This window comes from Microcaecilia unicolor, chromosome 3 (assembly GCF_901765095.1).
Source record: "Microcaecilia unicolor chromosome 3, aMicUni1.1, whole genome shotgun sequence".
Taxonomy (NCBI): domain Eukaryota; kingdom Metazoa; phylum Chordata; class Amphibia; order Gymnophiona; family Siphonopidae; genus Microcaecilia; species Microcaecilia unicolor.
In genome coordinates this window covers 235,918,579-235,936,109 of record NC_044033.1, presented here as the reverse complement: position 1 = coordinate 235,936,109, position 17,531 = coordinate 235,918,579, and the positions used below count along the sequence as shown (strand labels likewise).

The following is a 17,531-nucleotide window of genomic DNA, read 5'->3' as shown; positions in this document are numbered from 1 at the left end:
GGCGAGAGGGGGGATCCTTGCGGTACTCCACATTCAGGTGTCCATGCAGCAGACGTTGTTGAATTTGATGTGACTTGGTATGAGCGTAGGGTTAGGAATCCCATAAACCAGTTTAGGACATTGCCTCCGATGCCAAAATATTCAGGTATGTGTAATAGAATTCCGTGGTCAACCATATCAAAGGCACTTGACATGTCAAATTGTAGGAGGAGTATGTTGGTGCCTGTAACGATCATTTGTTTGAATTTGGTCATAAGGGTGATAAGTACTGTTTCTGTGCTGTGATTTGACCGGAATCCTGATTGGGCATCATGTAGTATTGAGAACTTGTTGAGATAATTTGTGAGTTGTTTGGTTACCATCCCTTCGGTTATTTGATCTAATGCATAATGTTTAGATATGTATGTGTTACATTGTACTTGTGCTGAAGTCATTCAATAAAGATCCTGGTTAAAATTTAAAAAAAAAAAGCGGTCTTCCATTCGTCCCCCTCTTGGATTCATACCAGGTTGTAAGCTCCTCTCAAATCCAGCTTAGTGAATATCCTTGCTCCTTGTAGCCGGTCAAACAACTCTGGAATTAAGGGAAGTGGGTAACGATTCTTAATCGTAATACTGTTTAGACCCCGGTAGTCAATACATGGCCGTAAAGACCCATCCTTCTTTGTGACAAAAAAGAACCCAGATCCTGCTGGTGACGAGGAAGGCCTAATAAAGCCTTTCTGCAGGTTCTCTTTTTATATAATCTTGCATGGCCTGGGTCTCATTCCAGGATAAGGTATAAAGCCTACCCCGGGGCTGACTGGTCCCGGGGAGTAGCTCAATTGGGCAGTCAAATGATTGATGAAGTGGGAGAGCATCCGCCTCTTGAGCACTGAACACCTCCAGAACGTCTTGGTATTCCTCGGGAAGAGTCGCCTGAATGGCCCGCAGGACCCCAGGAAGGGCAGGAAGAACCCTCGTAGGAACCTCGACAGATGAGAGACCCTGCTGGAAACACCGCAGACTTCACTGACCGATCTTCTCTGTGGCCCAATCAATGGTAGGAGCATGGAGCCGCAACCAGGGTAGTCCCAGAATCACCGGATGAATAGCCCGAGAAAGCACTAAGAACTGAATTCTCTCTTGGTGAAGGACCCCAACCTGCATCTGCAAGGGAGAAGTAACCCGGGTGATAGGCCGAGGAAGAGTCGATCCCTGGATAGAGGTCACTTGAAGAGCCGGTTGACAGGGAATCGAAGACCCCCCTAGTTGTTCCAGGAGATCAGTGTCAATAAAATTTCCTCCAGCCCCAGTATCCAACAGAGCCACAGTATGGATATGGCGATCCTGCCACTGCAGTAGTATGGGAACAGAAAGCATGTTTTGAGGAAGGGAAGAAGATCAACCCAGGACCATTCCCTTCACGGGTCCTGGGTGGTGGTCTTTTCCCACCTTGTTGGGGCAAACATTCACAAAATGTCCGGATTGTCCACAGTACATGCAGAGTTGGTTTCTCTGGTGATGAGACTGCTCGGATGCAGAGAGACGATGTCGCCTGACCAACATAGGCTCCTTCTCGGATCTAGCAGTTGGCTTGCTGGTGGCTCCCGGCGACCTCGGACGTTATGAACGATGAGAAAACCTCTGTGTGGACCACCAATTACTCCACTCTTGCTCTCGCTCCTGGAATCGAATATCTATACGAGTGCATAGCGTGATGAGGGCATCCAGAGTCGAGGGCAGTTCCCTACCCGCTAGCTCATCCTTCACCCTGCACAACAACAATTCCAAGAATACAGAGAGGATTCCATCCGTTCCTTACAATCATCCACAAGACTACCAATACAACAGACCGTTCATTTACAACAGAGGCAGAGGGAGAGGCAGAGGAAGGACACGAGACCCATACAGGAGAGACAGATGGTAACAGCCAGTCACGCAGACATGCAACAAGAAGAGATCCCTGTATTTAATATATCAAGTTTTCCACTTACTGCTCCACAGATTAGTGTTCTATAGAAAGGCCTTTCTTTTGTACCTACCCCACGCTATGATCCTTTCCAGACAAGAGTGGATCTGTTCCGTTTTTTTTAGGAAGTTACAAATAACACATTTTTTTCAAGATCATGCATCTACTTTAGATACGTCAGTTCTCAAACATAAAACAAAATGGAGTCCTCCTGCACCACCTGATCCCATAATTTCAGCTTTTTACCAATGTACACTTAGAGAGTTGGAAACTATTGAGAAGAGGAATAAGCACAAAAGTTTTCATAATTTGACACAGGATGAATTTGATGCACTACAAGACCTGTCCAATAACACTCAAATAGTCATAAGACCAGCAGATAAAGGAGGTGGTATTGTGATTATGGACAGGTCTAACTATGTTAAAGAGCTGCACAGACAGATTACAGATAGGAACTATTATATTCTGCTAGAAGAAGATCCCACCATTAAACTGCAAGAAGAAATAAAAGAGATTGTACTTCTATCATACGATGCTGGCTACTTAACTTCAAAAGAGAAGGATTTTCTTTTAGTGCCTAATCCAGTCATACCCAGTTTTTATACATTACCCAAAATACACAAATCATCAACAGATCCTCCAGGACGTCCCATTGTGTCAGGTAATGCATCTTTACTAGAACCATTGTCCCAATTTGTAGACTTCTTCCTCCACCCATACATCCCTCAGATGCCATCATATATAAGAGACTCTACACGTTTTAAATTTGCTAGAAGACTTTGATAGAGACTTGGATAATTTATATTGGTTACGCTTGATATAGACTCTTTATACACTAATATACCACAGTTAGAGAGTCTGGCTATCATTGAAAAAACAGAACAATCTTACGCAGGATACTGAATTTTCTCATCATTGCTTTTGCCACATTTGCACTAAAGAAAATTTTTTTTTAATTTCAAAGAACCATTTATCAACAAATACGTGGTACAGCGATGGGCTCGTCAATAGCACTCGATGTTGCAAATCTCTATGTTGCCGTTTTTGAAGAGAAGTTATTGACTACCCATCTATATGAATCAGAAATTATATTTTATAAAAGATATATCGATGATATTCTTATTCTTTGGAGAGGTGATGAAGATAAACTTTTAGAATTCTTTGATTGGCTAAACAACCTAGATCAGAATTTACGTTTTAAGATACAATATGATCAACATCAAATTTCATATTTGGACATGCTCATTACTAAAACCCCATACAGATTCATCACACAAGTGTTCAAAAAACCTACAGATAAAAACACCTATCTACATTTCCAAAGTTTCCATAATCGAGGGTTGAAAACAAATCTTCCATAGTCACAGTTCCTGAGACTTCGGCGTTTATGTACTAACTTTGAAGACTTTGAGTTCTACGTACAAGATATGTCACACCGTTTCATCAAAAGAGGGTATCCCAAAGAGATAGTTGAGAGATGTAAAAACCATGCTCGTACCAAAGAAAGAGAACAATTACTTAGAAGCACGACAGAGTTTCACCAGATCTTATTTGTACTTTAAATTTCTCAACCATTTCAAATCAATTGAAGGACGTGAGTCATAAAAATTGGCATATCTTGGAGATACATAAATGCTTTCAAAACAAACGTCCAGTTATAGCCTACTCTCGTAATAGAAACTTGAAAGAACGGCTGGTCCCATCAACACTTCCAGAGGAAAATTACACAGCAAGCACTTTTTCGGGACATTATCCATGTGGTAAACGCACTGTTTGTAAGCATTGCATTACACTCCAAGAATTTATACATCCCATTATCAAGAAAAGTTTTCTTTTAAAACATTCAACAAATTGTAACTCGACTCATGTGATTTATGTGATCATATGTCCCTGTGGTCTTTTTTATATAGGAAAAACAAAGAGAATGATCAAAACTAGAATAATAGAACATTGATCCTGTATTAGTAGGAACATCACAACAGACCCTTTAGTACCACATTGGTATGAAGCTAAACATACTATAGATGACCTCAAGTTTTTTGTCATCAAACATATTAGACCGAGATGGAGAGGAGGTGATGCAGATAGCACTTTATTAAAAGAAGAACAACGTTTTATTTTTACATTAGAGACAGTTTGCCCTCAAGGTCTGAATATGGAACTAGATCTGACATCTTTCTTATGAAATTATTTTGACTTTAGAGATAGTTTATCCTTAAGGTCTGTACATGGAACCAGAGCTGTCATCTTTCTCGTGAAACTATATATAGAAAAGTTATAAATCGATATTAGCTTCACTTATCAATCTGTTTATTATTATATATTTTTTATTTTATTTTATTTTTATTATTTTTTCATTATTATTATTATTATTTCTTATTTATAAGTCATATTCTTTACCCTGTAGGTAGGAATAAGGTTTTTATTTTTGACGTCATATTCTGAAGGTTATTTATAAATAAATATCATTTTACAAATAAGATTTTATGTTTGATGTCACATTTTAAAGTTTATTTATAGGTACATCTTTCCATAACAAGTCATTTATGACATATGATGTGACAATACTATATAGCACTTTATTAGATCATGTTTGTACTTCTATACTGAATGTACTCAGGATGATTGTTCTTCACAAATAGTTTCTAATAATTGTTTAATAGATATTTTTTATATATGGGCAATAGATGCTCAAACTGATTATGAATAAAGATGTAATTTGTAGATAACTTTGGCAAACTGATACAAAAATTACCTTTTGAACAATAACCCATTTTATATGCAATGTGTCAATTAGATATAGAATTCTTCGAATCGTGTTCCTAAAGTTTATTAGTGATATATTTAAATAATGTTTTTCATTTATGCATACATGTATAATTGTTTATATGTTTTTTATGGGTGATTTTTAAGATGCTTTTTCTATGTTTTTTATATGCGCAGTATATGTTATAACACACCACAATCTTCAGTGGATTTATATACATAAATATCGGTTAATTCTGATATTTAAATTTAAATGAAGGCTCACATAATCCTTATGAAGATTGATTGAATATCATATTTCTTAACTATTATTTCATTCTCAATTTTGTTCATTTCAGTAACCACATTGGCTGTTTTATATTTGTAGTTATAATATTATCTTTTAAAATAGGTCTAGAATATGAATTTTCCCTAAAAGATTAACTCATTTGGTAAGATTATTCCATTAAATCATAAACTAATTCTCCATATTTTATTTTTTTATGTAATCTAAAATTATTATTTTTTTCTGTCATCCTAGATTATATCTTATGAAGATTTTGGTCACAAATATTCAGTGATTATTTTTTGGGGGGTTAGCTTTGCAACACAAATACTCCACTTTTCATGAAATTTAAATTTACTTTTCTTGGAGACTTCAGCTCAGTAATTATTGAAAACATGACCACAAATATTAAGCTTCTATTACTTTGTTGTCTGCACTTAAAATTGATGTTTATACATACATCTTTTTAATCTTAAAAACTCCTGTTTTGAATGTCCAGTGTGTTTGTATATTTACCTTCTCTCTCTAGTATTTTTCCATCAACAGATTAGAGACCATACTGTTTTATTTTATCTGTCAGCATTTCTTAGCTTTAGACAGACAGTTTGCCTCTTCCTAAGTACTTTACGATCTGTAATCAGAGTCTGGCATTTTTCTGTCCGCTTTATGCTCTCAATCCATTAGTTTTAAGGGGCTAATTTTTAGGTAAATGGCTGATTTGGCAATGTTGTCTAATTCAATTATTGATTCCATCCTTTACAATTAATTAGCATTTGGAAATGACGTCATGGATTTCGGTTTACTTTTGGCAGGAGACTTTAAAACGCACTGGAAATACTAGCTCTGTTTGATTTTACAGAGACCAGACGCTGCTCTGATGCTTTTTGCTTCACTTTGTTTCAAGGATTATTTAACTGTACAGTTTAAAAAGAGGTAAGGATAGTGGATTTATATATGGCAATTTTCGTCTGTTAATTTTTCATCATGAGTAGACATAGCTTTTTATATCACTGGGGTGGAGAATTCATATTTTTATTTTTATTATTATTTGTTTAAATTACACTTCTCCTTCGTATATAATTATATCAATAGCACTTTTTGGATTATATAGATATGCAGCTGCATGTAACTATATTTTTCTAAAGATATTTACACACACTAGCTCCGTTTTGTGACAGAGCCACGTTTTGCTGTCTCGAGCTGGTTCCATGTAACAGTGCACTGAACATTATTTAGCGCTTACATATCAGTGAGAAGGGCAGATAAGCGGGTCACAAACGGCGATTCTTTGATCTAGTTTCTTTAACACAAGATAAGTGCAGCTTGCTATCTACAGTAGGTAAATTTTAATTTCCATGAATTCATTATTTATTCCCAGAGGTGTATACCCATCTTAGTTACAATGAATTCAGTATAATCTTCAAAGGAAGTTAGCTAGGTTGGCTATAACGATTCTTACTACCATACTGAGAAATCTTTTATATACACTTGATAACACGTTTTTATCATTTCAAGCTTAGAATGGAAGTCCTTATAAGTTATCATAAGACTGACTTTTTAATATTTCACCTCATTGAGATATTTGTATTTTCATACTAATTCATTAGGTTTTTACAATTTTCATTATGGTATAATCTTTTTTAGACACATATTCCCCTTACAATTGGATAGAATTAAAAATCAACATACGGTGAGAAGGTAAATATCTGCTAAATATTTATTTATTATTTTTTCTATATATTTCTTACATACAGTTTTCATATATTGCTAACATTACATAAGTTGATTGTTTTTCAGTTTTATATTTCTGTTCTTTTTAATATGCAATATTAAATACTGCTCATATAAAATTAGTTTATGAATATTTTTATAATAACTATTAATTTCCTATTATTGTTATTGGGCATCATTTTGATTCTTATCAGTTCTTAAATTATTTATTGTGCATTGTTTACTGCCCATTGTGCTTGATAATTATTAGAGATATACATATTATCTTGTGTACGGTTAATAGAATATTATTTGAAGAATCGTTTTGCTTTTGTTATCCATCTATATATTATTCCTATTTTACCTTTATACTATGTATTTCTCCAGAAGTATTACTATTGCTGATATGTAATAGGACAGTTTACTCAATATTCGACCATCATATTTTGGTTTTATGTTCATCTGACAACTTCTCTTGCAATAAGTAGAAGGTTTTAAATATTTGCAATGTCTCTTTATATTTATATGTTTTATTCATTTTATGTTATTTATATGTTTTGATTTGAATAGACTCCTGACGCAGGCCTGTACGGCCGAAACTACTACTACTACTTAACATTTCTAGAGCGCTACTAGGGTTACGCAGCGCTGTACAAAATAAACAAAGAAGGACGGTCCCTGCTCAAATGAGCTTACAATCTAAAGAACGAAATGTCAAGTTGGGCAGTCTAGATTTCCTGGGTAGAGGTGTAGAGGTCAGGTGCCGAAGGCGACATTGAAGAGGTGGGCTTTAAGCAGAGATTTGAAGATGGGGAGGGAGGGGGCCTGACGTATGGGCTCGGGGAGTTTGTTCCACGCGTGGGGTGAGGCGAGGCAGAAAGGGCGGAGCCTGGAGTTGGCGGTGGTGGAGAAGGGTACTGAAAGGAGGGATTTGTCTTGAGAGCAAAGGTTACGGGTAGGAACATAAGGGGAAATGAGGGTTGAGAGGTAAGGAGGGGCTGCAGATCGAGTACATTTGTAGGTTAGTAGCAGAAGCTTGAATTGAATGCGGTACCTAATCGGAAGCCAATGAAGTGACTTGAGGAGAGGGGTGATGTGAGTGTATCGGTTCAGGCAGAAGATAAGACGTGCAGCAGAGTTCTGAACGGACTGAAGGCGGGATAGGTGGCTAAGTGGAGACCAGTGAGGAGTAGGTTGCAGTAGTGAAGGCGAGAGGTAACGAGAGAGTGGATGAGAGTTCGGGTGGTGTGCTCAGAGAGGAAAGGGCGGATTTTGCTAATGTTATAGAGGGACAGGTCTTGGCTATCTGCTGGAGGTACACAGAGAAGGAGAGGGAGGAGTCGAAGATGACACTGAGGATGCGGGCAGATGAGATGGGGACGATGAGGGTGTTATCAACTGAGATAGAGAGTGCAGGTAGAGGAGAAATGGGTTTGGGTGGGAAAACAATAATTTCGGTCTTGGCCATGTTCAGTTTCAGGTGGCGGTTAGACATCCAGGCAGCAATGTCGGATAAGCAGGACAATACTTTGGCCTGGGTTTCTGCAGTGATGTCTGGTGTGGAGAGATAAAGCTGGGTGTCGTCAGCATGAAGATGATAGTGGAAACCATGCGATGAGATCAGGGAGCCCAGGGAAGAGGTGTAGAGAGAGAAAAGAAGGGGTCCAAGAACAGAACCCTGAGGGACTCCAACAGAGAGCGGGATAGGGGTGGAGGAAGAGCCATGAGAGTGTACTCTGAAGGTACGATGGGAGAGATAAGAGGAGAACCAGGAGAGGACAGAGCCCTGGAACCCAAAAGAGGACAGTGTGTCAAGAAGTAAGTTGTGATTGACAGTGTCAAAAGCGGCGGATAGGTCGAGGAGAATGAGGATGGAGTAATGACCTTTGGATTTGGCGAGGAACAGGTCATTACAGACTTTGGATAATGCCGTTTCTGTCGAGTGAAGTGGGCGAAAGCCAGATTGAAGCGGATCGAGGATGGTATGAGAGGCGAGAAAATCAATGCAACGGCTGTTGACGGCACGTTCAAGTATTTTGGAGAGGAAGGGTAGGAGGGAGATGGGGCGGTAGTTGGAGGGACAGGTAGGGTCAAGTGAAGGTTTTTTGAGGAGAGGTGTGACAACAGCATGCTTGAAGGTGTCAGGGACAGTCGCGGTGGAGAGAGAGAGGTTGAGGATGTGACAGATGGGGAGGGGTGATAGTAGGAGAGATGGTGATAAGTAAGTTGGTGGGGATGGGGTCTGAGGAACAGGTGGTGCATTTTGAGGAGGACAGAAGATGGGCGGTTTCCTCTTCGGTGATATCAGGAAAAGAGGAGAAGGAGGCCTGGGTTGATTGGTTGAGGGAGTGGGTGATAGGATGAAGAGGAGGAGAAGGTTTAGTGGTGAATTCGAGGTTGATCTTCTGGACCTTGTCGCGGAAGTAGTCAGCCAGTGATTGAGGAGAGAGTGAGGGGGGGGGGGGTGAGAACGGAGGGCACTTTGAGGAGGGAGTTGAGGGTGGTGAAGAGACGACGTGGGTTAGAGCTGAGGGACTTAGTCAAGTGAGTGTAGTAGTCCTGTTTGGCGAGGAATAGGGAGGACTGGAAGGAGGATAGCATGAATTTGTAGTGAGTGAAGTCAGTATAGGTGCGAGATTTCCTCCATAGGCATTCAGCCGATCGGGAGCAGGAGCGAAGGTAACGGGTGCAAAGGTTAAGCCATGGCTTGGGGATTAGTGCGCCTTGTGGGACGGGAAACAGACGGTGCAGGGGTGTCTAGGGCGGAGGAGAGTGTGGCATTGTACTTGGAAGCAACCTTGTCGACGGACTCGGAGGACGTGATGGATGGGAGGAGATCGGAGATACTAGTGGATAAGGTGGGGGGGGGGGTCAACAGCCTGGAGATTCCTGGAGGTAGTGGTTAGTGGTGGGCGGGACTGAGGGGGAGGGTGATGAAGTGTGAATGTGATCAGGTGATGGTCAGAAATGGGAAGAGCAGAGACGCAGAGATTAGAGGGCGAGCAGGTAGAGAAGAGGATGAGATCAAGACAGTGACCAGATTTGTGATTAGGGGTGGTGGAGCTCAGTTGGAGGTTGAAGGAGGAAGTTAGGGTGAGGAATTGAGAAGCGTATGAGTCGGATGGGTTATCAGTGTGTATGTTGAAGTCACCAAGAATGAGGGATGGGGATGAGGGCTCAAGAAAAAAACTTGGTAGCAGCCGACGTTGGCCGGCACGGAACATCGAAGAACATGCGGAACCGCCGCAGGAACTCTCCCAGATCTGAAAGAATGGGATCCCGTTGCTCCCAAAGAGGAGCGGCCCAAGCCAAAGCTGGTCCGGTCAGAAGAGAGATGATATAGGTGATCTTCATGGTTTCCGATGGAAAGGACCCTGGCTGCATTTCAAACAGTATCTGGCACTGATTCGGAAACCCACGCACACTGGAGTTCCATCGAAGCGCGGAGGTTCTGGAAGCCGCAGGCCGGGCATCAGAAGCACTGGTCTAGGAGCCAGAGCAGCGGCGGCTCATGAATTCTGCAGGGTGGACAGCTGAGAACAAACTTCTTGTAACGTACCGGAAATTCAGTTCATCTGGGCCTGCTGTTGCTGCAGTACCTGGGTCAAGTCTGCCATGTCTGGCGAGCTCCTGGCTTTGGCTTACTGTTAAGGAATTGTAGCTTGAGAGCCCCTGTGCCCAGCGAAGCACAGATGAGACAACTCGGACCTGAGCTCCGCAAGGCCGCCAGACAATACCTAGACTTCACCTGGTGACCCCTCCCCCTCGGGGTTCAGCCCCCAGGCCCCAGAGTCGACAGGACTTCGAGATTCCAGCCGAGAGATGAGGCACGCCAAAAGTAAGGTCGGAACTCAGGCAAAGGTCCAGGCAGGCAGCAAACAAAGAGATGGTCAGGATTCAGGCAATGGTCAAGGCAGGCAGCAAACAAAGAGATGGTCTGGATACAGGCAATGGTCAAAAAACACTAGACAAAGGAACACCGGAAACACCACCAACTCCACCAAAGTTGAAGCCGAAGCAAAATGCTGACTGTGTTCTGCTCTTAAGTAGGCCTCTCATCAGAGGATCCCTGCCACAGCTGTCAGGCGAGGACTCTCATTGGGCACACCCCATAAGGATAAGCTTCCCAAGATGGCTGCTTCTCAGGAACAGATACAAATGAACTTCTCAAGATGGCTGCCACTCAGGAACAGATACAGGTGAACCTTCCAAGATGTCTGCCCCTCAGATAAACCTCCCAAGATGGCCTCCGCCAGGAGTAGCAAGGTAGGAGTGCAACAGTATGTTCATTATGATGAAGGTGTTACCCCTGATAGTGACTACACTATTTTGTTGCCTGCTGGAGAGAAAATTGTTGGTAGGGACCATTTGGTTTATTGTTCAGCAGATTCTGCCATTTTTAAATCCTGAAAGAGTACAAAATCTGATGACAATTTAGTCAGTGATAATGATTTTTTTTTTTGATGGGGCTGTTCAGTCTAACATTCAGTGAAATGAAGGTGACAACAATTAATATAAAATATTATTGAGGATAACTTCACTCAGTTGTGTAGTTGTATAGAAAAATATGAGATGTAGCATTATATAGTGTAATATAATATAGAATGACAAATATAAATTATGCAATTAAACTTAGTGGGGAACCATAAATTATATTTTTGGAAAAGTTATTCCTGATATCCTAGGTCTTCAATTTACTAAGGATTTTGAGCTGGGTACACTTTGCTTTTGTTTTTTAAAATTTATATTTATTCATGTCAATACGGTAGGTGCTTGCATAAGTTTACATATAGGTTTGTTTCAATACATAGATCATCACCTGTTGTAAACAAGTGTTACCCAGTCACCAGGAATATCGCAACCCCGTATTGACTTTTATGTTTCTCAATCAATTAATCCAGCGAGTATCTCACTTGTCCCCCTATCCACTACTCCAGTCATACCCACTTACTTACTTACATACATGCATAATTGCAAGGATCAACAGGCATTCCACTGTGTATTCATTCTCTTTCTTCCCCATTCATTCCTCTGCCTTCCCATCCCCCCTGCCCTCCCCACCAGTTTGCAGTGTTTGAGAGTTGTGTTGGTTCAATATCTCAAGAAGTCGCTGCCAGAGTGTCGCATACTGTCTGTGATTCACACTCAAGGCTCGTGCATAGGACTTATGTTCCAATTTAGCCACCTCGGTCACTCTTGAAACCCAGCATGCAAAAGGAACAGGCTCCTCAGATGTCCAGAACTGCAAGAGCGCTTTTTTGGCCACCAAGGTTGTCATGTAGAGGAACCGCCTTTGAGGCTGTGTCAACCCCTGTGACATCAGGAGTGACTGCTCCCCCAGGAGCAGTGTGGCATAAGACCACTCCAGGGTGCATCGGCATGCCTGATTAAGTACAGGGAATATTCTGTTCCAAATATCTAGTTTGGGACACTAGAGAAAGGCATGCAGGAGCATCCCATAGCCGTTTTGGTATCTCAGACATTGATTGGATCCCCACATTTTCATCTGGGCCCCCTTCACCCTCAAAATATATGCTCTATGTATGATTTTGTATTGTGTCTCTTGCAGATCCGCCGACTTGACCATCTCATATAATGTGGCAAACAGTGTGCTGAACTGTAAGTTTGAGTCCTGGGTACCCAGATCAGTATTCCATCTCTGTATGACGGTGTCAACGATGCTCTCTGGGCCTAATCATTTCAATACTTTATACCAGGTAGTCAATCTATTTCCCTCAGCTGTCATGTTCGTGATTATGGGGTCACCCGCCCCGTATGTCCCCTTCTCCCCATGTTTTGTTCTCACTTGCTGCCAGTAGTGTCTAGCCTGCAAATATGATAACATGTATCCATTTTGAAGGCCCCATTTCTCTTTTACTTGTGCAAAGGATAGGAACTGGTCTGTACCCGGCGCAAGCATTTTCCCCATACTAATGCATCCCATTTTCACCCACTCGCGGAAGGGTGAGGGGCTCATACCAGGCTGGAAGTCCTCATTGCCCTCCAAAAGAAAGAAGGGTGACGCATTTGGGCTTCATTGTTGCCGAGTTCTCCACCAGCACCAGGCCGCCCATATTGGTGCCAGGAAGCTTAGCTGCATATTATGTGGGGTGCCTAGCCCAGCAGGTGTGTGCAGGAGATTTATAAAAGAGTATGGCGCACTCTATCCCTCCAGCCATCCCTGGGGTGTGAACTGATGGGTCCCCGTAATGCCCTTTGAAACAATCCTCATTAATGCTGCCACATTGTACAGCCGTAAGTCGGGGAGGTTGAGTCCACCCCCCTTCTTATCCAAGGCCAATTTGGGATGCCCTATGCGTGCCCCTCATCCCCTCCATGGAAAGGAGCATATTATGGACCTAAACAGTATTTCATCTTTCCTTTTAATCCAGATTGGGATAGCCTGTAATGGGTATAGTAATTTGGGCACCATCTTCATCAAAGCCACTCTACTGAACAAGGATATTGGGAGATTTTTCCACCTGAAACACAATTTCCGTATTTTATCTATCGGTTCTAGGATGTTGCATCTATACATCTCTGCATGTCGGATGCTAAGGAAGATCCCCAGATAGCACATAGGGTGCTTTACTGGAGGGAAGGCATGTCTCGAAGTCTCGGGTCTGGGTTCTCCCCTTCCAGTGGGAGGAGTTCTGATTTATCACAGCCAACCCGCAGTCCGGAGATATCCCCAAATTCCCTTACTAGGGTAAGTGCCTTCGGGAGGTGTGTTGTGGCATCCTTAAGATAGAGCAGTATATCATCTGCGAAAAGGTTAATATGGATATCCTACCTTCCCACCCGGTCCTTCTATTTGATCACTTTTGCGGATTTTAGCAGCTAGGGGTTCAATGGCCAGAAGAAATAGGATAGGCGATAGAGGACATCTCTGTCTCGTCCCTCGTTGTAGATTGAAGCTCTTTGTCAATTTATTGTTTATCATTAACTGCGCCTGTGCACGGGTATATGGAGCCCCGACCCATGCCAGAATTGTGCCCTGGAGCCCGTATTTCCCTATAACCCACATGAAGTACTGCCATGATATACTATCAAATGCTTTCTCCATATCTAGGCCCGCGATGGCTTCTAGAAGGTGTAATCTGCATCGTGTGGGTGCAAAGTCCTCCATATGTCCACCAACCCCAGTTGAGTTAGCAAAAAATTGATTCCTTTGCTCCCCTGATCTCGACCCCCTCTTTTTGCTGGCTTACAGTCGATTGTGGGGTCTGCAAGAGTATTTAAGTCTCCTCCCAAAATAAGCTGATAATCCAGATGGGGTATCAGTTTAGCTACTATGTCTGAGAAGAATCCATGACTATATGTGTTGGGGCCGTAAATGTTGCACAAGTTAAGCTTCCAGCCCCAGAGCTCTCCCAGCAGGATAACGTATCTTCCCTCTTTGTCTTGAATTATTTTGTGAGTGTGGAAGGGGAGCTGCTTATGTAGTAGTATAGCCACTCCTCGTTGTCTGTTATTATAAGAGGAGGATACCACTTCTCCTACCCATCCCCTTTTCAGTTTATGATGTTCAGTAGTGGACAAATGAGTTTCCTGGAGGTAGGCTATATGCATATTTCTAGATTTCAACCACGTTAGTATTTTTGTGCATTTGATCAGCGGGTGTATGCCATCCACATTGAATGACACCAGTTTCAAGTTAACCAGAACCAGCATGCATCCTAATGATGTACAAGCTGACTTTGTTTGCCATCCAGCAGGTCTCCCAGCTAAACCTACTAGATTGTCCCTTATGTCCTCTATTACCCTGCAACCTTGCACAACAGCACCTCTCCCTGCTTCTGTCTGATCTTGTTTCCTCCCCTGCAAACTCCTTCCCCCCTCCCCATCAGCCCTCCCTCCCTTTGGAGCCCCACCCTCCACCCAATCATTCGTCTCATTCACACCTCCCCTGCCCCCTCCCTCCTCCCTCCTTCCCCTTCTCCTCACCCCTGCTCAGAAGCCCTACACATCCTTCCCCCTCCCTAAGAAACTCACCAGAACACTAGCCCCGCATCTAACCTGCTATCTAGTCAAAAACAGTAACTTTGATGTTTGCCACTTAACTCCGTATGAACCAAACTTTGGGGTTTCTTTCGAATCTAAATCAAAAAAGTCCACATGCTCAAGCCAGCTTCCATGGCAGGGTCCGTCTTAGGTTCCAGCACGAGGGGCACCCCTTTGTGTAGTGTGCTGTCGTCTCATCAGCCATCTTTGTCCTTCACACTCCGAAGTCCTAAGCATAAAGGGAACTTGTTGCGTTCGGAATGTGCAACCGCTTCAACAATGTCCATCTGGGGTCGCATCTCGAAAGCATACACCCAAAGTACTCTGATCTATCCAGGCCCTGAGTCTGGTTCCTGTGCTTCTCCTCTGTTGAAGCGATTCAGAAATGCTCGCAGCTCTGCCACTTCCATCAGCAACGTCGCCTGGCCCTCATGCCAAATACGAAGTTTAGCTGGGTATAGGAGGGAAAAGCGTAACCCTTTCTTATATAGTGCGGTGCATGTTGGTGCCATCGCTTTGCGCAGCATTGCCACCCTTGCGGAGTAGTCATTAAATAGTATCAGACGCTGTACCTCATATTCCAGATTTGATTTTGTGCGAAAGGCCTTCAACAGCTGTTCTTTCTCCAACCAGTTTATAAAGTGAGCAATTGTGGTCCTGGGCTTGTTCTTGCTCTCCCCTAGCAGTCCAATTCGATGCATTCGGTCGCATTGAAAAATCCTCTCACCCTTCTCCAGCCCCAAGTTTTCAGGCAGCCAGGAGCTGAAAAAATGGCACAGGCCTTTATCATCCATCAACTCCGGGGGTCCCACAACTCTAAGGTTGTTTCTCCGGCTTCGATTTTCTTGCTCCTCTAGCCTTTCTCTGAGTGCCACCGTTTCTTTCTGTAAGCTCTTTTGGGCAGGGACTGTATATTCTTCATGTTCAATTGTGAAGCGCTGCGTACGACTGGTAGCGCTGTATAAATGATTTGTAGTAGTAGTAGTAGTAGTAATTCGGTGATTTGGGCCGCCATGTTATGCGATTCATCTTCCTGAGTCGACACCCGTTGCTCCACCGCAGATATTCGCCTGGCATGGGAGTCTAATTTCTCATTGATTTCTTCTACCGTTGCTTGTATTTTATTCAGTCTGTCTTTCAAAGCCGTGGTGACCGTTCGTGATATCTCCTGTGCCCATTCGCCTGTTTGCTTCTCTGTCAGCGTTTGCCGGGGAAAGCTGTCCGCCATCTTAGGTGTGCTTATGCGGGAAGGGTCTTTTAGGCCCCGCTGGTTCCTTGTGGGTGTTACTTCTGTACACCGCTTCTTTGGCCAACTTCAGTGGTCTAGTAGTGATCTCCCAACTTTTCGTTCATCAGATCCGTGTCTGAGTCTGCAAACTACTTGGTTAATGGCAGGTTTGTGCAGACTCTTTGCGGAGCTCTCGTTTCTGCCGCTGCTTAGGTGGCAGGCATCACGTGACCCCCTGGGTACACTTTGTCCCAGCATGATAAGTTCCCAAGGCCTATTGTAATGAAAGAGCTGAGATATACACAAGGCACGGAGATTTTACAGCACGCCAGAATGAAAGCGCCATTGAAACACGAGGGCAATGTTCTACAATTTCACACACATAGTAGATGACGTAGATGACGGCAGAAAAAGACCTGCATGGTCCATCCAGTCTGCCCAACAAGATAAACTCATATGTGCTACTTTTTGTGTATACCTGACCTTGATTTGTATCTGCTGTTTTCAGGGCACAGACCGTAGAAGTCTGCCCAGCACTAGCCGCGTCTCCCAACTACTAGCCCCTCCTCCCATCTCAGCTAAGCTTCTGAGGATCCATTCCTTCTGAAAAGGATTCCTTTATGTTTATCCCACGCATGTTTGAATTCCGTGGCAACTACTATCAACCCTCGATGAGGGACACTACACTATGTAATCAAGGCACACACATGAGGCGAGAAGGCAAAAGAATGGAGCAAGAAGGGGAGGAGGGGAAGTGTGAATGGAAGAGAATGCATCATACAACCCCCCCCCCCCCCACCTACCATTCACTGACCTCCCACTACCCCAGGGGAGAGATGGTGGGGGAAATGGGGGAAGCAGAGAGAAGGGCTATCTATCATGCCCCTGGGAATCCTATCCTTGCCTTCCTTCTTCTCTAAGATTTGAAATCACTGAAAGGCCAGACATGGGCTCTCTTGCCTTCCTCCACCCTTCCACCCAACACAATTCTTCAAGGGGTGAGGAGGGAATCCTGCTCCCACCCAGCCCTCGCAATGATTTCAAAATATCCTATGTGGCCCTTCACATGAAAAAGTGTGGGTACTCCTGATGTTGAGGATGTTGTGCAGATAAGTGAAACTAACTTCCTTCAATACATTTTGTATTGTAGTTTTTAGACAGCAGAATTTGAAAAAAATGTACGAGAGCGTGAAGACTTTTACAAGACACTGTAGTGAAAGCACGATCAGAGGTTGTGTGGGAGGCTGAATAGATATGAAAGTGTAGACTGAAGCATTTAAGACCCACCCTGCTTATTACAGTATGGAGGAACCCAATAATCCCTTTCCAGACATACAGTCAGTCACTCAGGTGATGCCTGGGCCCTATAAAGAAAGGCAAAAAAAAACACACTGAAGATTTGCAAATCAACAACAATGTACACTAAAGGCAAGAAGTTAAAAACATCTGCCCACATGTCACTCACTCATCTGCCTCACTTGCAGACTTGCAAAACTCACTTGTCTTTGAGCCAAAGGATTTAATCGGGGAAAGCTCCAGCACTTGCATATACTTGCTGAGGGAGAGAGTACCACAGCTTTAGAAGAGCTGAGATATACACAAGGCACG

At 42.9% G+C, this 17,531-nt stretch overlaps 1 protein-coding gene across 1 annotated transcript in view; it reads left to right on the top strand.

Annotated features, from left to right (window-relative positions):
* LOC115464452 (extracellular calcium-sensing receptor-like) overlaps nucleotides 1–17,531 on the top strand; it is a 67,054-nt gene that overhangs the window by 16,916 nt on the left and 32,607 nt on the right. Inside the window, exon 5 of the mRNA XM_030194832.1 lies at nucleotides 2,269–2,466. Coding sequence (XP_030050692.1) covers nucleotides 2,269–2,466 — 198 coding nt within the window. The remainder of the gene's footprint in view (nucleotides 1–2,268; nucleotides 2,467–17,531) is intronic.